The 26,698-nt window shown below is 46.8% G+C and overlaps 1 protein-coding gene across 1 annotated transcript; it reads right to left on the bottom strand.

Annotated features, from left to right (window-relative positions):
* Window positions 1-25: 25 nt before the first annotated feature.
* On the bottom strand, window positions 26-26,067 carry LOC138820077 (vomeronasal type-2 receptor 116-like). The gene is given in 9 exon segments (XM_070011721.1): window positions 26-954; window positions 5,208-5,301; window positions 6,997-7,131; window positions 7,979-8,635; window positions 8,638-8,700; window positions 9,016-9,140; window positions 9,143-9,290; window positions 19,894-20,041; window positions 25,994-26,067. Coding segments are annotated over 9 exon segments (2,373 nt in total).
* Window positions 26,068-26,698: the final 631 nt, after the last annotated feature.

Below are 26,698 nucleotides of genomic sequence, written 5' to 3'. Positions count from 1 at the left end.
AGACCCTTCATTAATTTTAGGTAGCCTATGTTTTTAAGCCTATGTTTCTCCCAGAATGGGGTCTATCCCTGAGTCTATGCAGAGAATTTCTCTCCGGCCTTAACAGGATAACATAGCACTTAGGGGCAAAGATGCAGCCCAGGAGGCCCTCACTGGAGACCACGATGGAGAAGACCTCGATGGCCAGCATGGCCTTCCCCTTGGCACTGTGGTGGACAGGCAGGAAGCTGAGCCACACACTGCAGAACAGCAGCATGCTGAAGCTGAGGAACTTGGCCTCATTGAAGGTGTCAGGCAGGTTCCTGGCCAGGAAAGCCACCGTGAAGCTGGCCAGGGCCAGGCCGCCCAGGTATCCCAGCACACAGTAGAAGGCGGTGAGGGAGCCCTTGTTGCACAGGATGATGACGTGGCCATATTCAGAGTGTGCATCTGTGTCCACAAATGGAGGAGAGGTCCCCAGCCAGAGGCCACAGAGAGTCTCCTGGAGGAGGGTGCAGATGGGGATGAGGAGGTTTGGAGCCTGGGACACCAGCCACTGCCAGGTGCTTCTGCCTGGAGCCGTGAGCGTGAAGGCCAGAACCACATTGAGGGTCTTGGCCAGGACCGTGGACACAGCCACGGTGAAGACCACTGCGAATGTGCTGTGCTGCAGGATGCAGGTGGCTGTGTGGGGACGGCCCAGGAAGAGCAAGGAGCAGAGGAAGCAGCAGGTGAGGGAGATGAGCAGGATGTAGCTGAGGGCCCGGTTAATGGCCCTGACAATGGGGGTGTCTTGGTGCTTGACAAACACCCCTAGAACAGCAGCTGTAAGTGCAGAGCAGCAGAGAGCGGTGCAGGCCAGAGCCGTGCCCAAGGGGTCTTCATAAGCCAGGAAGCCCTCAGCTTTCAGCAGGCAGCGGCTTCTCTCAGGGTTGGCGTACTGATGATCTGCACATCTTGTGCACTGGTCCATGTCTGGTGACAATAAGGTACCATTCAGTACTTCCCTTTCTTTTTGGTCATGGGATTTGAACTCAGGGCTTGGGCCTTGTCCCTGGGCTTTTCTACTCAAGGCTAATGCCCTACCACTTCCACTTTTCTGGTGGTTCATTGGAGAGAAGAGTCTCATGGCCTTTCCCGTCTGGGTTAACACTGAACTGCAATCCTCAGATCTCAGCCTTCTGAGGAACTAGGCTGACAGGTGTGAGCCACTGGCACCCAGCCTTGTCATCTTTATACCTCACACATGACCATAACATGTATTGGTAATGTACCATTGCTTCATTTTTATTGTGCTAAGAATGTATTCTACAGGGTTTCTGGTTTTGTTTTCATGATATCATATTAACTCTCATGATTCTGCACAGATCACATTAACCACATGCGACATCGTGGTGATAGCCAACTTTCCCCATCCATCTCTGCAGGTGCTCATGGAAGGGTTTTGTAGGATGTTGAATGCAGGTTGTCTCTCCCACTCATCTGTGAATCCGTGGGAAATGAAGAGCTCAGGGACCCTGCCACGCATCAGGCAGATAACTACTTCTTGGACCAAACCCCACCTTTCTGAGGGTCTATGTCATGGAAACCAAAGGCAGGGAGATGCATGTTCCCAAGCGGAGGAGCAGTTGCTCATGAGTAATTCACCATGCAGCGGGAGCCGGTGCTCACCCCTGTAATCCTCGCTCCTCAGGAGGCTGAGGTCGGAGGACCGTGTTTCAGATGCAGCCTGGGTAGGACAGTCTGTGAAACTCTTAGTTCTAATTAAAGCAGAAAGCCAGAAGTGGAGCTGTGGCTCAAGGGGTAGAGCTCCAGCCTCGAGCAGAAGCAGCTCCGGGACAGCGCCCGGGCCGGAGCTCAAGCCCCAGGACTGGCAGAAAAGAAGAAAATTCCCTTCAGGCTCTGTCCCTCCTTCAGGTCTGTGATGTCCGACTCCACCGCCCTGACTTTACCGAGCACCGAGCTGGCCGCCTTTCCCGCCAGCCTACCATCAGGAAGCTGACTAGAGGCAGGGCCCCGCCCCCCGGCACCGACCACGCCCCTCCACGCGGGCCCCGCCCCCGGGACCCCGCCCCAGAAGCACTGACCATGCCCCTCCATCCGGGCCCTGCCCCCGGGACCCCACCCCATGGCAAAGACTGCCACGCCGACCCCAGTAGAGTCTGCTTAGCATGGGAAACCATCTATCAGACCAAGATAGAGGCTTCAGAGACCTATCTCTGAGTTTTGGGACTTCACTGAAGTCTACCTCGGAGAATAGGGCTTCTAAGAGGCCTACTCCTGGGAAAAGGCTGGAAAAACCCCTGGGAAAAGATGTGTTTTTGTCTTTCTCATAAGAGTGCCTATCAATCTTTCTGCTGTTCATTGTACTTACTCATTGTCAACGTTCCCTTATTCAAAGCTCTTTCTTAAGAGGGTTGATGACTCCAATATCTGATGAGTGTCTTAAAAATATGACTAACTCACCAGAGTTAAGTGCTACCCTGAAACCCCTCTTATGGAGGCTAGTAGACAAGCCATAAGCAAATATAAAAGTATTGGGGGTTTCACAAAGTCACTCCAGCAGAAGGAATTGTAAGAAATTTACAAGAAGCTGTAGGCGCGGCTAGAACAGAAGGAATGTATGGCAATTGCTGAGATAACTACTTAGGAGAAAGAACTTCCTGGTACTCTCATTTACTAAGAGACTTGCTAGATCTAGGCCTCTGTGACCTTACTATTAAAGAAGGAACAGGAAAAATCTTATGGGATAATTAAGGCCTCTATAAAAATAAGGTAATGGTGAGATGGTGACAAACGTCGAAACCCATTATATTTCTTAGAGATAAGCCGGAAACAAGTGCCTTTCAGGCGACCAGCTGGTGACCACTAAAAATGAAGCCCTGCAGCAAGATTGTGTAAACTTTTGCCCTTTCAGGTGACCAGCTGGTGACCATCCAAGAACAAAGCCTTACAGCAAGATTGTGTAACCTTTTGCCCCTTTTCTTATGAAGACTTCTGTTATAAAAGTTTGTTATCCTCTGCATTAAATTGCACTCAGCACTCAGCACTCAGCATCCACTCCTAATGTGTGTGAGTTGTCTGTTTGCCATCTCCCCATCCTATTCCAGGTTCCTCCCCTAGGTATCCTCCGTCGTCCCGACAGAACCCGGTCCGCGGCAGGTGGCCCCCAAAGTGGGGCTCAGAGCGGGCACGAAGCAGTTTCTTCAGTCAAGGAACCTTGGGAGGTAAGCATCTCTCTCTCTTTTCCTTTCACCTGGAATAGTAGTCAGAAGCTCGTTGGGGTGCTGCAGGCCCCTCAGTTGTGACTGAGAAAGATAACGAGTAAATCATGGGGAGTTCATCTTCTAAAAATAAGAATAAGTTTGTCTCTATCTTAAAACATATGCTAAAAGCACGAGGCATTAAGACCTCCACAGCAACAGTGAAAAAATTTTATAATTTTGTGTTACAAACTAATCCTTGGTTCCCGAAGGAAGGAAGCCTTTCTCTACAAGATTGGCAAAAAGTAGGACAAGGGATAAAAGAGTTCTACCAAGCTCATGGCTCAGCAGCAGTCCCTATGACAGTCTATTCGTCATGGATTCAGATAAGAGATCTTATGGAGGAAAAGGCTGAGCAAAAATGCTTAGCTGAGGAAGCAGGTCCCGCAGTCAAAGAAACCTCTGAGTTAAAGAGCTCCGATCGGTGTCAAAACTATGGCACAACGATGGAAACTACAAACTTAGGTAACAAGGAAAAACCATGTATAGATTTAGATAAAGACGGGGACAATAATGCTGAAGAAATGAAAACGCCCGCACTTCCGCTCACAGGTTTCCGAGCAGCTATGTTAGAGGCAAAAAAGCTCGGCGATACTACGTTCACTTTCCCTATTGTTGACCTGGACCAGGGCCCACCTCAGTGGGAGCCATTATCCTTAAAATTACTAAAAGAATTACAAACAGCAGTAAAAACTATGGGTCCTTCTGCCCCTTTTACTTTAACAGTCCTTGACTCTATAGCAGCCGATTGGCTAACTCCTTATGATTGGTATCAAACTGCAAAGTCAGTGCTAACCCCGGGGCAATACATATTATGGAGAACAGAATATGAGGACCTTGTTAAAGAAGTGCAACGGCGATTATTCACAAATTCAGGCCCTAAGCCTACAGTCTCCATGTTAACTGGTCAGGAGGATTATGCAGACATTAGAAAACAACTTAAACTCTCAAAGGAGATTTTAGAAACCATCACTAAGCTTGCTATTACGGCCTGGAAAAAGTTACCATCAGGGGAAGGAAAGACCACTGTTCTATCAGGAATTAAGCAACGGCCTGAGGAGCCATATGAGGAATTCATAGCTAGGTTGGAGGAAGCTATTACAAGAATGTTCCCTCCTTCTGAGGGAGCTCAAATCATTCTCAAACAATTGGCATGGGAGAATGCTAACACTGTGTGTCAGGAATTAATCAGGCCAGTGAGGAAAACAGGAGGCCTACAAGACTATGTTAAGGCTTGCATAGATGCTTCTCCTGCTATGATTCAGGGACTTGCGTATGCTGCTGCCATAAAAGAAACGCCTTTTCAAACAAATGTGAAAAAGGTAACCAGAGGCTCAGGATATAATCCTGAACAAAGAGTATGTCATAATTGTGGCAAACCAGGCCACGTTCAAAAGGAGTGTAGAGCTCAAAAGCAACAGAAGGGATTAGGAAAAGCACCAGACTTATGTGCTCGGTGTCAAAAAGGGTACCATTGGAAAAGTGAATGTAGATCTAAGTTCCATAAAGACGGAACTCCTCTTCAAGAGGAAACAAAAAACCGACGGAGGGGCAACCTCTCAGCCCCTCCCCAAGAGAGGAACTAAAGCAAACTATTCATGACTTGCCCAGAGCCACTCCAGGCCCCTGCACGCCCCTCCATGCGGGCCCCGCCCCAGGACCCCGCCCCTGAGGCACTGACCATGCCCCTCCATGTGGGCCCCGCCCCTGAGGCACTGACCACGCCTCTCCACACAGGCTCCACCCCACCGTGGCACTGACCACGCCCCTCCGCACGGGCCTGGCTCGTGACCACGCCCCACGGCCCCGCCCCTGTGACACTGGCCCCGCCCCCACAGCCTCGCCCCCGGCCAGTTCCTTCTAGAAAGCCATTGGCCCACTCCCCTGCCCGCCCGGCCCGCACCACCCGGCCAGCAGGGAGGCCCGCTGGGCCCGCGGGGCCGGCACCACGCTCCCAGGGCTCACCCTCTCCGCCGGCCTCGGGCCCACCGTGGGTGCCAAGGCTCCGGATGGGGGGGGCAGTCACGTGGCCGCAATTCTCACAACACTGCGTGCACGCCTGCTTCGAAAATGGCGGCACCGGAAGCCGCTCCAGCTGCCGGCCTCTGATTGGACTGCTCAGATGAGTGACGGGCGTGCGCCCCTCCCGGAAAGACCAGGCTCCAGCCTTGGCCCTGGGGCAGCCTGCCCGTCCCGGCGGGGCCGACCCTTCCCGCCTGTGCGGGACCTGCTCCCTGCCCAGCAGCGGCACTCCCGGCCTGAGCCCGCCCCGAACCGGGGCAGGAAGTCGGGGGGAGGCGTGGCTCCTAGCAGTCCCTGCCTCCCCCGGCGCATGCACACGCGCACGGGGTCCCAGGGAGGCTGCGCGTGCGCTGTGCGCATGCAAGGCCGATCCCACGGGCCTGGGACTCAGGAGGGGCCGGCAGGGTGCAGGGCCCAGCGGGGTGCGGGGCGGGGGCCTTGGATGTGTTACTGCAACAAGAAGGGGCCAGCTACTCCTATGTGTGCAAATCATATCTCCTAGGAATGGCTGTAACCACAGGACAAACCCATGCCCCAGTTTCTGCGCTAATCTGCGGTCACTCCTCCCCCTGTCATACTTGTTCAGAAGGCCATGCAATCAAAGCACAATGAGCCTTTGGATTCCCTCCATCCCTTGATGTATCATTTCTTTGGCCGGGTCTCCCAGGACTGTCTTACCCCTGGTTATGGCAGCCACAGACATCTAGACATTAGATTCTCTTCTCAGATGAAGGGGACATGGCCCCTGGGGGCTCTTGGCTTAAAATCTTCATCGAATCCTAAGGTGTGAGCTCCCTGGGAAATCTTGGAAGCTTCAGGAGGAGGGAAAGTACATTCTAGAAGCAAACCTATCATGCTGCTTTTTGTCGTCATTAGTGTCTATCCTCCCCCTAAATATATAAGGAAAGGACATGAACGATGGATGGAAGGATGGATGGAAGGATGGATGGATGGTTGGATGCATGCATGTATGTATCGAATGATCTGGTGCTACTGGAGCTTGAACTCAGGGCCTCAAGCTTGCTCGGCCTTCTTGCTCAAGGCCGGCCTTTGCCACTAGAGCCACAACAAGATGGATTCTCACAGATTTTTCTGCCTGGGCTGCTTTGGCCCAGGACCCTCTATCACTACACCTCCTGAGAGGCTCCAGCAAATGGCCCCTAGATTCCAGAGCATTTAAAAGCACACCCTGAAGCACTAATTTCCTCTTTTGGTGGTTATAGATATCTCAGGCCAATAGCTGTTATTTCCCTACTAGAAATGAGGTCTTCCTCTGCACACACCCTGCCATAGTGTTATCTCACCAAAGATACGGAGCCAAGGACCAGACAACCACAACAAAAGCGCCCACACCTGTGAGCAAATCAACCTTCAGACTTTGTAAGTTCACCCTTTCCTCTCTGTAAATTGATTTGCCTCAGGGAGAGATCGCTCAGGAACTCAGCTGTCATTTATATTGTACAATATGCAACACATGAAGATATAGAAATACATTTGTAAGTAAGCTTCCCATCAAGAATCAATTAATGACAAAATTCATTTGCTTGGATGTTGCTACATGTACACTGCTGAGCAATGAGCACAACAGCATAAAATCCAGGAGAAACCTGGCTGAGTTCCAGCATCATGATTACAAGCACTGTGTAAATGCCTGGGGCCACTCGATCACATCTTCACACAAGGACAGCTGTAGACCACGTGAACCATATGGAGAAAACCTTCCCACTTTTACCTTTAGTTCAAGACCTCCTGGAAAATCCTGAAAATTCACAATGTCATACTCGGCCTCGAGCTTCCTTTCATCATCCAGAATGATGTGGTCTCCAGTAGGAATCTCAAAGTGGAGGTTCTTCAGAAAGGGCTGCAGCTGAAAGAGATGCAGCTCACGGTGAAGGGTGACCCAGAACGAATCAGATAACCCGGAGGAGGGGACGCCCCATCATCTTACTCCAGTAGCCTTGTCCAAGTGCAACACAAGCAGCCAGGGCAACAGAATCAATGAAAACCTGAACAGAAACAGCGTGTCCTCCTGTTTCTAAGTCTTGGTGACTCAGGAGAGGATTGAAGACCTACATTCAGGAGGAAGTACACCCACTTATTTAGAAAGACCACAGGTCTCAGGCCAGCCTAACTAAAGCTAGCTGTCACCATTAATTTTGGGAATAGTCCCAGAGTTTTAAATGAAGTTGGAAATGTGCACCATGGAAACTGGTTATTAAACAGTTATCATTGGGCACTAGTGGCATACACCTGTAGTCCTAGCTACTCAGGAGGATGAAATCTAAGGATTGGGGTTGAAGGCCAGGATCCTAGGAAAGTCTATGAGACTCTTAAGTCCAACAAAACCAGAAAACTGGAAGTAGAGCCGTGGCTCATGTGATAGAGCCCTAGCCTTGAGCAAAGGAGCTCAGAGACAGGGTGCTGGCCCTGAATTCAAGCTCCACAACCAACCAAAAAAATAACAAAGAACTAATTATCCTGTTTTCCGAATTAAGAAATTTATTGAAAAAAGATTAACTTATAACAGTGAAAAAATGAGGATATGGGGGTGATTTGTAACACAAAGTACCAATGGGGATGTAAAACAGATTTTCTCTAGGAAAGCAACCCCCCTAGAAAGTTACCTGAGAAGGGGAGAACACCATTCTTTTCCCATTTCCCACCTGTGGCAGGACTGTTTGGTGAAGGAACATGTGGTGGAGGGCCTGGCTCACAGCATGCATGGCTTGGTAGACATTGAAACTCTCTTCAGACATGGCCATGTTGAAAAGGTGCCCGGGCAACCAGGCCAGGGAGGCCTCTCGAGGACAGCTCTCCCCGGCCACACCGGCAGACTCAGACTCAGAGCAGTTGAAATTCAGAAACCACAACTGAGCAAGGTAAACATCCTCTGGATATTTGGAAGGACTGACTGACTGCATAAAACTGGTGAATCCAGCGATTTCTTCACGGTGGTGTAAAAAAGTCAGAAGGGTGTGGAATGTGTCAAACATGAAATACCTCCTTTTGACCAATACATTGTACTGAGAGTTCATGACCAAGATTTTCCCTGTCACAAGAAAATCCATCGAATAGCTCATGAAATTAACCAGGAGTTCAGTGTCACCATAAATGACGATCACATTTGTGGAGGATTTCATAATCTCTCTTTGTATTACCAAGGCTTTTATTATATTTGACAGAAATTTCACTGGGATCAAAGCCTCAAAGGCAACACAGATCCTATGTCTGCCCATCTCTTCTCTCAGTTGTGGAAGAATCAAAATCCCATTCTCCTCTTCTGAGACCAACAGCCCCACCCAGGCCCAGCCAAAGTGGAGCATCAGGGAGACCAGGCCCAGAGCAAGAGAGGAATCCTTGGTAGAGAGAATCCTTGGTAGAGAGAAGGAAACTAGCCATGGACATTCAGGACAGGGTCAAAGGGCCCAAAGGTGAGCTAAAAGGAAAGGGAACATGAGAGGAGGAGGGTCAGCCTGAACCACAATCACATCTGGGAGAGATAGGAAGGAAGGTTTGTGCATCCCGTTTTAGCTCATCTTGTAATTCCTGACAGCTTTCTGGGAAGTGAATCATCAGGCTAAGAACCTGTGCCACATCCTCTCCCTCTCCTCTTTTCCAAATGAAGGGACTGTGGATGCCCCACTGGGGCTGCACACCCTGATGCAGCATCTAAATGCAGTATCTTCCCTTTGCTCTCTTCACACCCCTGCACATCAGCCGAGTTCACGTCTCCCTGGCCCAGAGCCCTCACCTGTGGAAATCTGTAGAGTGCCAGCAGAGTGCCGATCATGGCAGAGGTGAGGGCTGACGGGCCCGTCAGCACAGCTGCCGACTTGCTCATGCCCTTACAGGTGTAATTGGGAGCCCGTGCTTCCCCGAGAACCAGAGGAAGGGGCTTTCCAATACCAATGATGCAGTGTGATCCATCTGGTAGATCTCAAATCCCAGAGTCACATTGTGCAAAAGATGGGGGTTCCTGTTGATCTCCTCAACGGCAAAAGCCAAGGCCAAGACAAACTGGTAGTTCTTGAAGTGGGAATAGAGAGGAGGAGGAATTACAGATGACTCCCTTCAGATCCAATGACAGGACTATGAAGGAGTTACTCCACACAATCAATAATGAAACATTAACCATTGTGCACACTGCTGTCCAACTTTGAATGTTGGTCACTGGGACAATGGGAGGTCACAAAAGAGGATTTTACTGTATGAGGCTCATCTCCTCATGACAGCCCAGAGAGACAGACAGGGAGCGTCTCTTCTCTGCCAGATGTGGACACAGAAAAGTGACTGCTATCCATGAAACATGAACTGGCCATTCTGAGACCAACACTCAGGACCTGGGTTCTGGTCCCACACATGTGAAGTGCAAATCTTTGTTTCTTTTATCTCTTTAGATCGTGTGACAGACCATAAGAAAGATTTAAAATATTTTCATAAAAATTGAATCATATCAGACATATGTTTAGGCCATACTGTAAAAGAGTTAGAAATCACTGAACATGAAAATCTTTGAGGCTTGGGAATGTGGCCTAGAAGTAGTTTGCTTGCCTCACATGTATGAAGCCCTGGGTTCAATTTCTCAGCAGCCCATAAACAGAAAAAGCTCACTGTGGCTCAAGTGGTAGAGTTGTAATCTTGAGTGAAAGTAGCTCAGGGACAGTGCCCAGATCCTGAGTTCAAGCCCCAGGACTGACAAAACAAAACAAAAACCTTGGAAAGCAACAGAAATGTATGAAAGCTAAATACATTGTTTTTGCACAACCAATGTAGCAAAGCAAAAATTGAGAAGAAAATGATTTTTGAGACCAAAATGGAAACAAAGCATAATGAAATTCATGGGATACAGAAAAGGAAAACCAAGCAGCTAGATAACAATCAATGCTGAAATTAAAGGAACAGAAAGATGTCCAGATAACCTTTAGCATCATTTCAAGCAAAACTAGAAAAGCAAAACAAAACTACACAAAATTAATACAAAATTAATACAAGAAAATAAAACATAAAAATTGTGGCTGACATAAAAACAGAACAAAAATTAGGAAGGGGGAGGGGAAACTGAGCATTATGGGAGGTTGGGGTGCAAATTGATTAGGATACACTGTACTCATGCCTGCAAACATCACAATTACATATTGCTAAAATAGGCTAATAAAAAAACAACCAGAATCAGATATGAGTGGCTCACATGGGTAATCTAGCTACTCAGAAGGCTGGGATCTGAGGATCAGAGTTCAAAGCCAGCTTAGGCAGGAAAGCCCATAACACTCTTATGTCCAATTAACCACCAAAAATATGGAAATGGAGCTGTGACTCAAGGTAGTAAAATGCTAGTTGTGAGCAAAAATGCTCAAGGACAGTGCCCAGGCCCCAAGTTCAAATTCTAATACAAGCAGCACACATACACACACTACCAAAGGTAAACAAAACAAAGAAGTGATTCTTCAAAAAGTACACAAAAGGATCCATGGTTAGTCTAAGACAAGAGGGAGATTTTTCAGGACAAATAACTGATGTCTATAAACATGATAACAGAAGAAATGGACAAACCCCTAGGGTTTTACAGCTTACCCAATCACGATCAGAGAAAATGGAGAAAACTTGGACAGGACAGTAGTAAAATCTGGGCCTGGGCAGTGTCCCTGAACTGTTCAGCTCAAGGATAGCCATCTACCAGTTGAGCCACAGTGCCACTTCTTTTTTTTTTTTTCTGGTGGTTAATTAGAGATAAGAGTCTCACATATTTTCCTGCCTGGGCTGGCTTTGAAATGTGATCCTCAGATCTCAGCCTCCTGAGTAGCTGGGATGACAGGCCTGAGCCACCGGCACCCAGCATCACTGGCTATTTTAACAAGTAAGGTAGACAAATATTTACTCTATATATGTATGTAAAACAGAATTAGTGCAGGGTGCAGGTTGCTCATGACTATAATCCTAGCAACTCAATAATCTGAGACCTGAGGACTGCGGCTCTAAGCCAGCTTAGGCAGGAAAGTACTTGAGACCCTTATCCCTAATAAACTACTCAGAAAAAGCTTGAAGAGGTGTTGTGGCTCCAGTGGTAGAGCATTAGCCTAGAGTCTGAGAAGCTTGGACACAGCTCCTAGTTAAAACCCAGGACCAGCAAAAGAAAAAAAAAAAAAGCCCAAAATGGTATTCAGACCAAACTCTCTTCACAACCACCCTAAAACATTATAGATGAGAACGCAGTGAACAAATCAATGGGCATCAGCAGCAAGCACAAGAATAAATGTGTCTACATACGCACATTGACAGACAATATTCAGGTACAGTTTAGAAAGTTAAAGGAAAACAAGGAAACATGAAAAAAATAGAAGAAGTCAATAAGAAAAGGGGTTCTAGGAGGAGGGTGACCTGTAAACCAGGAATGAGATGAGTTCCTGGCCCTGCCAGGAAGCTAAGCAGATGTGAAACGGACACTCTTCACCTTTGAAGGGAGCTGAGCAACACAGTACAATAAGGCTGTTTCTGGCGAGGCTGTGGTGAGCACACTGGAGGTGATTACAGACACTTCTCGCAATCCCCCCTCTCATCAGCAGGCCGACCACAGACAGAGAGCCAGCTCACTCACTGTGGCCTGGGCTCGTCCTGGGCTGAGCCACCGTCCCTGCGGTCCAGTCCAAAAGTGTTGAGGGGGAAGAAGCCCACAATAATCACGTCTCCATCCACCCGGGCCAGGGCTTTCATTCTGGAGAAGGAACTGGAATCCAGCGATGAAATGCCAGGCATCCCAGATCCTCTTGTGGGGCGGGTGTAACCCTGCCATGTGGGCCCGGGATCCTTGGAAGCCCGCCATGTGGGTCGGGGGTTCTTGGAACCCCACCGTGTGGGTCAGAGGTCCTTGGAACCCTGCCATGTGGGGTGAGGGTCCTTGGAACCTTGCCTGTGTGAATTGTGGGGTGAGAGTCGGTTCCGAGTTCCAACTTGCCCACTGTGGGTCTGCCCCTTCTGCTGTGGGGGTGTGTGTCCCATTACGGGATTCAGCAGACCAATTCAGGAGATCTCCACTTCTTTTTTTGGTAACTGTCAGGCCTGCATGTGTCTTGTTTGTACTGTTTATTGTTTTTTGGACTAAATGACTGATGGGACTGGAAACCATGGTCACCACTCCATCTAGCCCCCTAGACTTATAAAAAGAAGCTGAGAAAGAAGAAAAGAAAAGGTACCCCCCAGTTTTTCAGGGAGATAACTTGAAAGAAGTAATGTTTCCTCCCCCATACTCCCCTTCCCAGGTTCCTTTTGCAGAACCTGAAAATGATCAAGAGGAGGAGGGATCTATAGAACCCTCGGTACCTACTCTTAAAGTTTCTGAGGGGCCAGTCACTTGACGCCGCCGTGGGATCAACCCCCCATCTAATGCAGCTGTTTTTCCCTTACGCGCCCTAGGGACTGTGGATGTGGATGGTCAACAGCAACTCCAATATTGGCCATTTTCAACCAGATATCTACACAAAGGGTGCACCCAAAATGCCCCCTTTGCTGAGAAACCCCAGGATTTAATATGGTCAAAATTTATGAGGTTAGACAGGGAGGAAGTGAAAGTCAGGCAGCATATCTTGAGCGGCTCATGGAAGCTTTTAGTCAATATACCCCATATGATCTTGAGACCCAGGAGTCGGCTCAGATGATCATGTTTGCCTGTATAAATCAAGCTGCACCAGACATAAAGAGAAAGTTGCAGGCTCTAGACAAACTTGGTGAAAAGCCTATTAGGGATCTAGTAGCCGTGGCAGAAAAGGATTACAATAAGAGTGTCGCTACCGCCTCGACCAGCAAGGAGACGCGACACTGGACTATTCTCTCTGCCGTTTATTCAGGACCTTTTTTTAATCTTGTGACCCCAACACCGGGGAGAATTCCCCACAGCCTTAAGTACCCGCTGGGTAGCCAACCCTGATACGCCACGTGGGAACCACCAATAGGTTCAGGTGCGCGGAAGCAAGCCAGATTCTTTGCCTTAGCCATATCAGGAGTTGTTTACCACGAGAGCACTCGCCATCGGGAAGGCGGAGGGCGGAAACCGGCACCATCTTCCAGGTGCGGCCTCTAGCAGCTCTCTACAGTTCCCCCTTTTTTGTTTAAAGAACACAGATGAGAACAGAGGTCTGATCCCTGTTGTGCAATTGCAAGGACTGCATACAAGCCTTCTCCCAGAGGGCGCCTTCTCTAGGGATGACTCAGCCTGTCCATTGATTCGTTTTTCACAAGGACGGGAAAAGGCGAATCGAACCCGTGTGCAATCAAACATGCTCTCCTCGAGGGCAAAACTCATGCCTCTCGACTGCAGTACTTTGGCTTTGCAATCTGTGTTCATTGTTTTAGGGTGGCAAGCCACGCTTAGGGGGACTGACCTGCTCCAATGACTGTAAAGGCTTGGATAATCATGGCTGCACTGCGACGCTGAGAACCTCTAATTTGGCAAATGCACCACAGACATACCAAGGAGGCTAACACCAGGAGGCCTGTCAGGGCTCCCAAACCCGCCCCCTCCTTGAGATGAATCATAGCAGCGGAGATCCATGAAGATAACCCCTCCGCCAATCCAGCATCCACTCGGGTCGAGTTCACCATGACGATGGCAACCCTGAGCTGTTCCATCAGGCTGTCGAACTCCCCAGTTCAATTACCTAAAAGATAACTAAACAACTGTTTAGACAAATTTGCAGCGTTTTTTGAATAGGTTTTTTCCTCGGCCTGAACTCTGGGCCTGGGCGCTGTCCCTTAGCTCTTCAGCTCAAGGCTAGCACTCTTACCACTTGAGCTACAGCGCCACTTCCGGCTTTTTTCTCTTCTTGCTTATGTGGTGCTGAGGAATCGAACCCAGGGCCTCAGGCATGCAAGGCAAGTGCTCTACCACTGAGCCACCTTCCCAGCCCTTCTCCTTAAGATGATTGGGTCATAGCATTAGGAGCATCCTCAGGCACAGACACCCAACGAGGCATTCGGGTAACTAAAGCATATTTAAACTTTGAGGCATTCCAGTATTGGGTTAATGCACAAGGTAAGTTCTTCCATACTCACAATGAACAAAAATGGGGGATACACGCACAGAGGTAGGCCTGTGAGTAATAGAAGATTTAGGTTTAACACTTTGGCCGCCGCAACCCGTAGCAGTTGCCACAACACCAGTCACGGTACCAGAACCCGAAGAGGCTGTAATCAAGGAAACAGTTATGCATCATGTCGTATGGGCATCGGTCTCGGGAACACAGACAGGGTTCCCCATCTCGGTACTGGTCTTCCCAGTTGCACCATCGCAAGGATGAGCAGGAGGACCATCACCCCCCGCATCTCGTGCCTCTTCACACTGGGCTTTTCTAGTGAGGCGTTCAGGCACCCACACCGGATCTTGTTGGTCCTGAGGAAAAACACAAACAGAGCCTCATGCCCATGTCAGTACGGGATCGGGCCCACGCCAGAGCCCTGTCAAGACATCCTTCCATTTTACCATCCCTTTTGCTGGGCCATAAGGTTCATTATGTCTATCTGCTGCGGATTGTCTCTGAGCATCCAAATTTAAAAAATTAATAGTAAATAAAGCAAGAGAAAGTCTTTCCTTTGGGGTACGGCCATGGCCAATTCCCCCCTTTTGTTTTTGTAGGCACTCTTTTATCGTGCGGTGAGCACGTTCCACAATGCCTTGGCCTTGGGGATTGTAAGGCAAACCATGTATAAGTTGCACCTCCATTTGATGACAAAAGGAGGCAAACTGTTGTCCTGTGTACGCAGGTCCATTGTCAGTCTTAAGTTGATAAGGTTTTCCCCAGGCTGCCCAGGCCTCCAAACAATGGGCAATAACATTGCGTGCCTTTTCTCCAGCCGAGGACGTGGCATGTATAACACCTGAACAGGTGTCCACAGACACATGTACATATTTTTGGTGTCCAAACTCAGAGATGTGAGTCACATCCATCTGCCAAACTTTTAGCGGGAGCAAACCCCGGGGATTAACCCCAACACTAGGCGGATGCTGATAAATTACACATCGAGGACAGTCTAATATCACCTGTCTCGCATCGGCTTGAGAAATTTGAAATTTTTGTTGTAGTGCTTTTGCATTAACATGAAATGTTTTATGAAAGGTTTTGGCTCTGTCTAAGGCAGAGCTAATAAATACCCATTCTTGTCTGGTCCATTGATCCACTACATCATTTCCTTTGCCCAGGGGTCCTGGCAGGCCCGTATGAGCCCGAATATGCAAGGGATAAAAGCATGATTTCCTCTGCCAAATCAACTGTTGTAATTGTTGAAACAATGGACCAACCGGACTGGAACTCTTAATAGGTCCGGCAACCTCTAAAACCTTGAGAGCATTAATAACATAAGCAGAATCAGATATTAAATTAAAAGAAAACGGGCATGCTTCAAAAACTTTTATAACAATTTTTAACTCTACCATCTGAGGAGCACCGGGCTGAAACTGGTGTTGTACCGGTCGTTGTGCCTCAACTATGTATACACCACATCCCGTTTTTGAGCCATCAGTAAATACATTAGGGGCACTTACAATAGGTTGAGAAGTCATTACCTTAGGAAAGATAATTGGGTGTTCCTTGAAAAACCCCAAAAGGGGATGTTTTGGAAAGTGGTTGTCTATTTGTCCAGTAAAGCTACATTGTAAAATAGCCCAATCATCTATAGTAGCACACAAAGTTTGAACTTGATGGCTGGTGTAAGGAACTATAATGATAGACGGGGCAATTCCAAAATACTGTAAGCATTGTTGAATTCCAGAGAGTGCAACACCAGCCACAGCAGTAGGGTAATATTCAATGGACTTGGCCGGTGATATTTTCGGGTGAATCCAAAACAGCGGGCCTTCTTGCCACAACAACCCAGTAGGTTGAGACAAGGTAGGGAGTATACACAGGGTAATACTCTTGTCTTCCTGTATTCTCTGTAAGCAGGCATTTTGTAATCTCTCTTCTATCTTATGTAAAGTCTCTCTTGCCTCTTTGGTTAACTGTCTAGGAGAATCCAAAGCAGAGTCTCCTTGTAATATAGCATAAAGGGGTCTCAACTCATAATTTGGTAGCTTTAAATAGCTTCTAACCCAATTAATATCTCCTAACAATTTTTGAAAATCATTTAAGGTTTTTAGATTATCTTTTCTCAACTCTACCTTTTGTGGAGTAACGCAATGTTTACATATTTTCGCTCCTAAGTAATCTATAACCTGGTCCTGCTGTACCTTTTCAGGAGCTATAGACAGTCCTCTGTGCTTTAGCATCTCAATCAAATCCACATACGCCTTTTCCAGCATATGTTTACTCTTTGCTGTTAGTAAAATATCATCCATATAATGAATGCATCTTAATTTGGGATATTTTTGTCTAAGAGGGGCAAGAGTTTCATCCACATAAAGTTGGCACATAGTAGGACTATTGGCCATCCCCTGAGGCAAAACTACCCACTCATATCTTTTATCTGGCTCCTCATGATTGCAGGAGGGAATAGTAAAAGCAAACCTCACACTGTCTTGATCATGCAGGGGAATGGAAAAAAAAACAATCCTTTATATCAATCACAATAATGGGCCAAAAGGCCGGCAAGGAAGAAAGCAAAGGTAGGCCTCGTTGTACGGGGCCCATAATTTGCATCTGGTTATTGATGGCTCGTAAATCGTGTAACAAACGCCATTTTCCGGACTTCTTTTTAATAACAAAAATGGGTGTATTCCACGGGGATACTGATGGCTTAATGTGTCCTTGGGTTAACTGTTCCTGTACTAATGTCCTGGCGGCAGTTAATTTTTCAGAGGAAAGTGGCCACTGAGGCACCCACACCGGCTCCTCTGTTTTCCAGGATATGGGGATCCCTCCCCCAGTGGCCCCTAGGAAAAACCCAAGCCCTGCCTGTGGTTTCTCTGGTACACTTTAATAGGCTCCTTGTTCCCTCGTAGAAATTTACCTAGTCCAAAACTGGGGTGATAACCCATACGCACCATCATGTCCTGTGATGCAGGGGAATAGTCATTACTTAATTTAAATCCCATTTCTTTCATAAGGTCTCTGCCCCATAAGGAAACCGGGAGCTCTAACACATAAGGCTGTATTATACCAGAATGTCCTTCTTCATCACTCCAGTGCAGCTGTCTCGCACTCATGTCAGGGGCCTTAGCATATCCCAGACCTTGTAAGGTTTGGGAGGACGCTTGTACAGGCCATCCTGATGGCCAATCTTTTCTGGCAATAATGCTCCTGTCTGCCCCAGTATCCAAAAGGCCCAAAATTTTCTTATTATCAACATTGAGTTCAAGAACTGGTCTTTGGTCCAAATCAAGAGACAGGAATGTTAAGTCTGTTCCCGTGGATCCAAAACCCCCTTTTCCTCTTAGCTTGGGCTGAGCCGCAAAATGGTCATGTAAACTGGGTAAAATCAAAAGCTGAGCAATTCTATCTCCTGGGGAGATGGCTAAAATTCCTTTAGGAGATTCAACCATAATCTTTACAATTCCAGTATAGTCTGGGTCAATCACACCAGGATGCACCTTAAGGCCCCGCAGAATTGTGGATGACCTCCCTATCAACAATCCCACCGTGCCAGGCTCAAGGGGTCCTTGGAAGTCTGTGTCAACTAACTGGACCCCCATTCGGGGAGTTAATACGAGTCTGGTGGTGGCACGGAGGTCCAGTCCTGCTGAGCCCGCAGTGGCTCTCCGCGGTCCTTGGGGTGCCGGAGGGTCGGCCACTGTTCTGGGTAGTAGCTCCTGTCCTGGTTCTCGACTGCCCCATATATTTGCGGGCCCTGAGGGCGGGGGCCCTGCTGCCCGTTTTTTGAATGGGCCTGCGTTAAGGTTCGACCGTTGATGTCTTTCACAGATCGGCATTCAACTGCCCAGTGCTTCCCCCTTTTACATCTAGGGCACAGCCCAAGCCGCTTAGGCTGTTGTCCCTTTCCTGTTTCTATCACACTTCCTCTTTCAGGGCAATTACGCTTTATGTGTCCCATCTTGCCGCATCTAAAGCACGCACCTGAGCCTCCTCCTTTCTTCTGGGTTAATTGCACCACAGCAGCAGCTAATCCAGCATTAGTTAGTGGTCCGCCCAGCTCTCTGCAAACTTTCATCCATGCTTCTAGTCCCCTATTCTTATATGGGGTTATGGCGGCTCTGCATTCCTTAGTACACTGCTCGTAAACAAGCTGTTTAATTAATGGCATGGCTGCGTCTGGGTCACCAATAATTCTGCCAGCGGCCTCAACCATACGAGCAACAAAGTCCGAAAACGGCTCCATAGAGCCCTGCAGGATTTTGGTGAGATTGCCACTCACCTCGCCTTTATTTGGTAAGGCCTTCCATGCCTTTATGCCAATTTTATTGATTTGTTCATAAACTTGGACCGGGTAGCCTATCTGCTGATTGGCGAATCTCCCCTGTCCAAGCAGCATATCTCTGTCCCAAGCTGGGTTTCCCCCAGCCTGATTGGCCGCAGCCTCTTCACTAGCAAATTCAATCAAAAAGGCCTTCCAATCTAAATACTGACCTTGGCTCAAACAAGCTCGTGCGAGCCCACTCCAATCACCGGGTGTCATGCAATGTCTGTTTAGGGCCTCCACCTGTGCTACAGTAAAGGAGGCTGTGATTCCATATGTCCGCACAGACTCAGCTAAAGATTTTATAACCTTAAAATCTCAGGGTTCATGATATCGCTGTCCCTGTGGATCCTGAAATATTGGACAGGCTAGATGTAACTCGGTTCTGACCGCTTTCCACACTCCTGGGCTGAAAGAACAGCCGGGGCTGCCACTTCCGGGGTCCTCCGCATAGAGCGGAGGGGCCGAAGGTGTGGGGCGGTGCACGGAGGGTGTGCATTCGTCTTTATCTGGGTCCTCTCTCTCCTTCCCTTTCCTCCTCTTTCTTATCTTTGTTTTTTCTATTTGTTCTATGAATGATTGTAGTTCCTCTGAGTCTGTAGACTCAGAGGTCTCCACTTCGGCAAAATCAGGGTATGACCCCCCCCCTGCTCTCCTCCTTTTCGCTGTCTGCCCTTTCTGATCTTTCTTCCTGCAGCATTTCTAAGGCGGCCTGACCATTCTCTACCACCTCACTGCAACGCTGGTCCTGGAGACAGCCTCTTATCAGTTTCCATATTGGTCTCACTCCGCTCTTAAGCGTTCTTTGTTCAGAGGCAAAATCTAGGTCGCCTCCCTAGTTTCTCCCAAGAGGCCACCGTAAGGCTTCCAGAGACGGCGAACCATGGGGCAACGGTGTCACATTCATTCAAAAATCTCTCTAAAGTACTCTTTTATATTTTTAACTTTTTTGAGTGCAGTAGCTCATTGAGAGCCAAAAAAAATTGGGTGCGAAGAAGAAGCGCCCATGTTTTAAACATTTAAAGCTGGTAAACAAACTTTTACTTTCACTTTTGGCTACTCTATTGACTAGCCCCGGGTTCTCACTCTCTCTTTATCTACCGAGAAGAGCAAAAATCCCCCCGCACCATCTTCCAGGTGCGGCCTCTCGCAGCTCTCTACATAAGAGAGAGACAGAGGAGCAAAGACAGGAAAGGAAGGACCGAGAACATGAAATTGAGTGTGAAAAGAGAGAGCGGGGTAAGGAAAAGAGGCCAGATTTGTTGGACTATCCACTATCTCATGCTGAGCATACCTGGTTCACAGACAGCAGCAGTTTCATTCGAGATGGAAAAAGGTACACGGGCACAGCAGTCACCACGGACACTGAGATAGTGTGAGCAGAAGCACTTCCCCAGGGAATGTCTGCACAAACAGCAGAGCTAATGGGACTAACAAAAGCCCTACAGATGGGAAAAGGGAAGAGACTAAACATTTACACAGACAGTCGGTATGCTTTTGTCACTGTCCATATACATGGAGCCATTTACCAACAGAGGGGGCTGCTGACAGCTGAGGGAAAGACTATTGAAAACAAACAAGAAATTTAAAGCCTCATCCGGGCCATATGGGAACCAGGAAATATTGCCATTATGCACTGCTCTGGCCATCAAAAGGGAACTGATTCTATAACCAAAGGAAATAACTGGGCTGATCAGGCAGCTAAGGAGGCAGCCCTCCAACCCAGAGCGGAATTACTGACTCTAGTAGACCCAGGACCATGAGCTTTGCCTCCTGAGCCTCAGTACTCCCAAGAAGACTTGGAGTGGATGAAGAAAATTCCCATGGCCTATAAACCCCCAGACAAAGAAGGAAACAAAGACTGGTGGAAAACTGGTGAGAGGAAACTTACCTTGCCACAAAGATTGGGCAAGGGGATTATTAAGAGAATCCATCGGGTTTCTCACATGGGAACCCGAAGAATGTAGGACTTGCTCTGACACTCAGAAGTAAAAATTAGGCAAGGAAATCAACTTATTGAGGACATTGTTAAAAATTTCAAAGCCCTGCAACCTTATGCAATCCCATTTGTCCAACCTTTCTTTGATTTGTTGTGCTTCCGGGTCTCTATTCAGAAAATTTCGGCCTGAGCCAAGGAGACCTAGGGTTTCTCCTATTGCATCCTGTAATGTTTTCAGAGTGTCTGCTTTGAGTTCAAGGTCTTTGATCCATTTGGAGTTGATTCTGGTGCAGGGTGATATATAAGGATCTAGCTTTAGTTTTCTACATGTAGTTAACCAATTTTGCCAGCACCATTTACTGAAGAGGCTGTCTTTCTTCCATTCTATTGTTTTAGCTTCCTTATCAAAGATTAGATGGCTATAGGTGTGTAGGTTCATTTCTGGGTTTTCAATTCTATTCCACTGGTCCTGATGTCTGTTCTTATGCCAATACCAAGCTGTTTTGATTACTATGGCTTTATAGTAGAGTTTGAAATTTGGTATTGATATTCCTCCAGCAGTGTTCTTTCCATTGAGGAGCGTTTTTGCTATTCGGGGTCTTTTATTGTTCCATATGAATTTTTGGATTGCCTCTTCTATTTCCTTGAAGAATGAGGGTGGAATTTTGATAGGTATCGCGTTGAATTTGTAGATAGCCTTGGGAAGTATTGCCATTTTCACGATGTTAATCTTGCCAATCCAGGAGCATGGGAGGTTTTGCCATTTTTTAAGTTCTGTGTTGATTTCCTTTTTCAAGATTTTAAAGTTTTCATCATAGAGGTCCTTTACTTCTTTGGTTAAGTTAATTCCTAGGTATTTTATTTTTTGTGGGGCTATTACAAATGGAGTTGCTTTCCTAATTTCAGCCACACTTTTCTCATTATTGGCATATAGAAAAGCCATTGACTTTTGGGGGTTAATTTTATGACCTGCTACTTTGCCAAAGTTTTGAATCAGCTTGAGTAATTTGGGAGTGGAGTCTATGGGATTCTTTAAATACAAGATCATGTCATCTGCAAAGAGGGAGAGTTTTATTTCTTCTTTCCCTATTTGGATCCCTTTTATGTCTGCATCTTGTCTTATTGCTGTAGCTAGGCATTCTAATACTAGATTGAAGAGAAGTGGAGAGAGTGGGCATCCTTGTCTTGTTCCTGAGTTAAGAGGAACTGGCTTTAGTTTTTCACCATTGAGTATAATGCTGGCTGTAGGTTTGTCATATACAGCCTTTATTGTATTGAGGAATGATCCATGGATTCCTAATTTTTCCAGAACCTTCATCATAAAGGGGTGTTGGATCTTGTCAAATGCTTTTTCTGCATCTATTGAGATAAGCATGTGGTTCTTATTCTTGCTCCTGTTGATGTGATGAATAATATTAATTGATTTGCGTATATTGAACCAGCTTTGCATCCCTGAAATGAATCCTGTTTGATCATGGTGTACGATTTTTCGGATGAATTTTTGAAGTCGTTTGGCCAAAATTTTGTTGAGAATTTTTCATCAATGTTCATCAAAGAAATGGGTCTATAGTTCTCTTTCTTTGATGAGTCCCTGCCTGGTTTGGGGATGAGGGTTATGATGGCTTCATAGAATGTGTTCGGTAGTGAGCTTTCTCTTTCAATTTCATTGAAGAGTTGGAGGAGTACTGGTGTGAGCTCTGCTTTGAAGGCCTTGTAAAATTCCACTGTAAAACCATCTGGTCCTGGACTTTTCTTAGCTGGGAGGTCTCTTATTGCTGTTTCTATTTCAATGCTTGATATGGACCTGTTAAGCTCGTTTAACTCATCTTGGTTTAGTTTTGGCATGTCAATATTTGCTAGGAAAAGGTCCATTTCTGTCAAGTTCTCAAACTTATTAGCATAGTTTTGAGAAGTATTCCCTTATAATGTTCTGAATCTTGGTTGTTTCCGTGGTGATGTTTCCATTCTCATCTCTGAGTTTATTAATTTGGGGGTGTTCTCTCCTTTTTCTGATAAAGTTTGCTAAGGGTCTTTCAATTTTGTTAAGTTTTTCGAAGAACCAACTCTTTGTTTTGTTGATTCTTTCTATAGTTTTTTTTGGATTCTAATTCATTTAATTCTGATTTAATTTTGATTATTTCTTTCCGTCTACTGGATTGGGGTTTATCTTGCTGCTCTTTTTCAAGGAGGTTTAGATGTGTCATTAAATTGTTAGTTTCAGGTCTCTCCAATTTGTTGATGTAGGAGCTCAGAGCTATAAACTTGCCTCTGAGTACTGCCTTTGCTGTGTCCCAGAGGAGCTGGTAATTTGTGTGTTCATTTTTGTTGAATAGCATGAACATTTGAATTTCCATTCTAATCTCTTCCATGACCCACTCATGATTCAGCAGTGTGTTGTTCAGCCTCCATGTGATACCGGACTTTCTTTGGTGGCTTTTGGTGTTGAGTTCTAATTTTATTCCCTTGTGGTCAGAGAGAATGCAAGGTATAACTTCAATGTTTCTGAATTTAGACAAGTTTGCTTTGTGGTCTAAAATGTGGTCTATTTTAGAAAACGTTCCATGTGCTGCTGAGAAGAACGTGTATTCTGATGCTGCTGGGTGAAATGTTCGGTAAATGTCTGTTAAGTCTAGTTGATCTATGCAGCTGTTTAGATCTGCTGTTTCTCTGTTGAGTTTTTGCCGAGTTGATCTATCTAGTGGGGAGAGTGGTGTGTTAAAATCCCCAACAATTAGTGTCTGCAGAGCTTCTGCAGGGCAAATGACATAGCTAGCAAGATCAATAGAAAGCCCACCGATTGGGAGAAGATCTTTACTAGCCATACAACGGACAAGGGTCTCATATCTAAAATATACTTGGAACTCAAAAAATTAAACCACCCAACAACAAATCCTCAAAGAAACAACTGCCCAATAAATAAGTGGGCGAAAGACTTAAAGAGAAGCTTCTCTGAAGAAGAAAGAAGGATGGCCAATAGACACATGAAGAAATGTTCAACATCCCTAGCCATAAAAGAAATGCAAATCAAAACAACATTGAGATATCACCTCACTCCAGTTAGAACAGCAAAAATCAAGAACTCTAACAACAACAGATGCTGGAGGGGATGTGGACAGAAAGGAACCTTACTTCATTGTTGGTGGGAATGTAAACTTGTTCAACCACTTTGGAAAGCAGTATGGAGATTCCTCAAAAGACTTCACATAGATCTCCCCTATGATCCAGCAATCCCACTTTTGGGCATTTAACCAAATGTTTACAAACAAGACCACACTAAAGCTACCAGCACAACTATGTTTATTGCAGCATTATTTACCATAGCTAAGATATGGAACCAACCCAGATGCCCCTCAGTAGATGAATGGATCAAGAAAATGTGGTATATATACACAATGGAATTCTATGCCTCCATCAGAAAAAATGACATTTCCCCATTTGTTAGGAAATGGAAAGGCTTGGAAAAAATTATATTAAGTGTAGTAAGCCAGGCCCAAAGAAGCATAGGTCCCATGGTTTCCCTTATTTGCAATATCTAGTATACGTATGAGTCAAGCAGAAAAGGTCAGATAATGTGATGTTAGGAAAACGAACCCTTAAATATGTATTTTAATGTTTTCGTTTCTTTCATGCATGTGTTTCTAACGCATTTATAAGATTATTTCTTTGTTGCTTTGTATGTCCCTCCCCCACAGTGTAACCCCCGCTTTCGCTATATTTGATGTCAGTATAACATGTGGAGGAGATGGGGACAAACAAGTCGTTTAAGGATTCAGGTGGACCTGTTGCAACAATGAGAAGTACAAAATGTCATGTCAAAACCAACTTTACAATGTCGGTGTGGGGGGGAGGGGGGTATAATTGGGTGGGGGGAGGGGGGAGGCTGGGAAGGGAGGTGAAGGGTAAACAAAGGAGGAGGCTGCAATGCTTGGTAAAAATGTATGCATTATCCTGCCCATGTAATTGTAGCCCCTCTGTACAGTATGTTCTCAAATAAAATAAAATACAATTAAAAAAAAAATTTCAAAGCCTGTCAGCTCACCAATGCCCCCAATCAACCGGTTCCAAAAGAGCTTGCCTCGGTGGAGATAGGCCAGGTGTGTAATGGGAAGTAGACTTCACAGAAATTAAAACTGGAAAATTTGGATATAAATATTTGCTAGTTTTTGTAGACACCTTTTCAGTATGGGTTGAAGCTTACCCAACAAAGCATGAGACCACGAACATCATGGCTAAGAAGATCCTGGAAAAAATCCTACCCAGGTATGGCTTCCCATCCACCATCGGGTCAGACAATGTACTGGCTCAAAAGTAAGTCAGGGAATAGCCGCAGCACTGGGGATGGATTTGAAATTGCTCTGTGCTTATAGACCCCAGAGTTCAGGGCAGGTATGAATGGGATTCTAAAAGAGACCTTAACTAAATTGGCCTTAGAGACTGGCGCAGACTGGGTATCACTCCTTCCTTTCACCTTGTTTAGAATAAGAAATTCACCCTATCGGCTTGGCTTTACTCCTTTTGAAATAATGTATGGACAGCCTCCACCCATTATCCCTAGCCTTCAGACTGAATTGCTTGCTGATTTGGATGATACTGAATTTCTGTGTAAGCTTGACTATTTACAGCTGGGGCATATGTGGCCCCAGCTTAGAGCATTATAAGGTTCTGCTTCTATTCCTACCCCCCCCATTTGTTTAAACCAGGGGACTGGGTGTTCGAAGGCACAACTTGAGATCTCTGGAACCATGGTGGAAGGGACCTTACATGGTGCTACTGGCTACACCCACTGCTCTTAAGGTGGATGGCATTGCTGCTTGGATCCACTGCTCCCACGCCAGACCGGCTGACCCCTTTGCCCTGGACGACCATGGAGAAACATGGGAAGTCTCCAAGCATCCTACCCAACCACTCCGCATACGCCTCAAGAAAAGAAAAATGGACTGATTGTTATTGGTATACTCATTCAAGATCAAGAGCTGTTGGAGTTTAGTTTCGGGCCAGAGCTACAAGATTGTGGCTCAGGACCATAAGTCAAGGAGGGGAATGAAAGGTTAAAGTTTGAGGCAGTGACCACTTGTTGCTTGTTTCTATCTAGCAAAGCAACATATGGTGGTAATCAAAATGCCTCGTTGATTGTGTGCCTTTATAAGACCTGCAAATCCTTAGCTCGGGGCTCTCCTCCTAGGCTCCGCTGTGTCGGAGTGTAGGAAGAGGCCTGAGCTGCAGCCCATTTAGATAAAACAGCTATAGAGTCTGACTCTTGGTGGTCTTCTTGGAGGGGGGCCTGTGACCTTAGCATAACACCTTCAGAAGACATGAAGTCAGAGACAAGGTCTTCAAAGGCGGCAGGCTCCTGATGATGGTGGGTATATTTGCATTAAGCAAGACAATGTGATGCACATGAAGCTCCTGGAGATGCTGCAGCTGTCCTAGATGCTCCCTGATCATCCAGGGATACTGGAACTCCTTGTGAGGGTAAGGGTCCAAGTCGCCACCCGTATTGGGACAGTTGAGGATGTGAAAGTTCTTCATTCCACCCAAGTTAGGAGCAAGTTCTTTCCTAATTCCTGGATGCCAAAATTCACTCCCCACCAGTTCCTGGATGGAGTCCAGCCTCACCACAAGCAGAGCCTTCTGGATTTCAGAGATGGAGTCAAACCAAATCTGCAGCTTCCTGGAGCACAGCTGGACTCATTCTCTCCTCTCCCTGGCCCAGTGTAGCAGGTGGGTTTGGAGGGCATCCTGGGCGCCATCTTCGATGAGCAGATGCATAATTTTCACCAAGGGTTTCTCTGCAGTCTTTGCTGAGCAGTGATTTACAGCTCGCCTGTCAGTCAGAACATCTGGAGGAGCGATGCGGGCATGGAGACATACCCCCATGTCCATATCTCCACAGATTGATAACTTGTAGTTTACATTGCCTGGGAGCTCCTTCTTGGCAAGTAGCAGATCCAGCCCATCCAGGACAGCCTTGAAGGTCTCCAGGTCGGGAGACTCTGCCAGATCCCTCAGGGGGAGGCAGGGGAAGGGCCAGGCCTGCCCCAGGTCCTTCAGCACCTCTGTGTGGCCCTGGGCATAGATCTCTATGAACAGTGAAGGGAACAGCAGCAGAGGAAGATCGTCCACAGCAAAGATGGCCAGGGCCTGGTTGCTCAGCAGACTC

The sequence above is a fragment of the Dipodomys merriami genome, unplaced genomic scaffold, assembly GCF_024711535.1.
Source record: "Dipodomys merriami isolate MVZ:Mamm:240054 unplaced genomic scaffold, mDipMer1.0.p SCAF_84, whole genome shotgun sequence".
In the NCBI taxonomy this organism is placed as follows: Eukaryota; Metazoa; Chordata; class Mammalia; order Rodentia; family Heteromyidae; genus Dipodomys; species Dipodomys merriami.
This window is presented reverse-complemented; position numbering and strand designations above follow the sequence as displayed.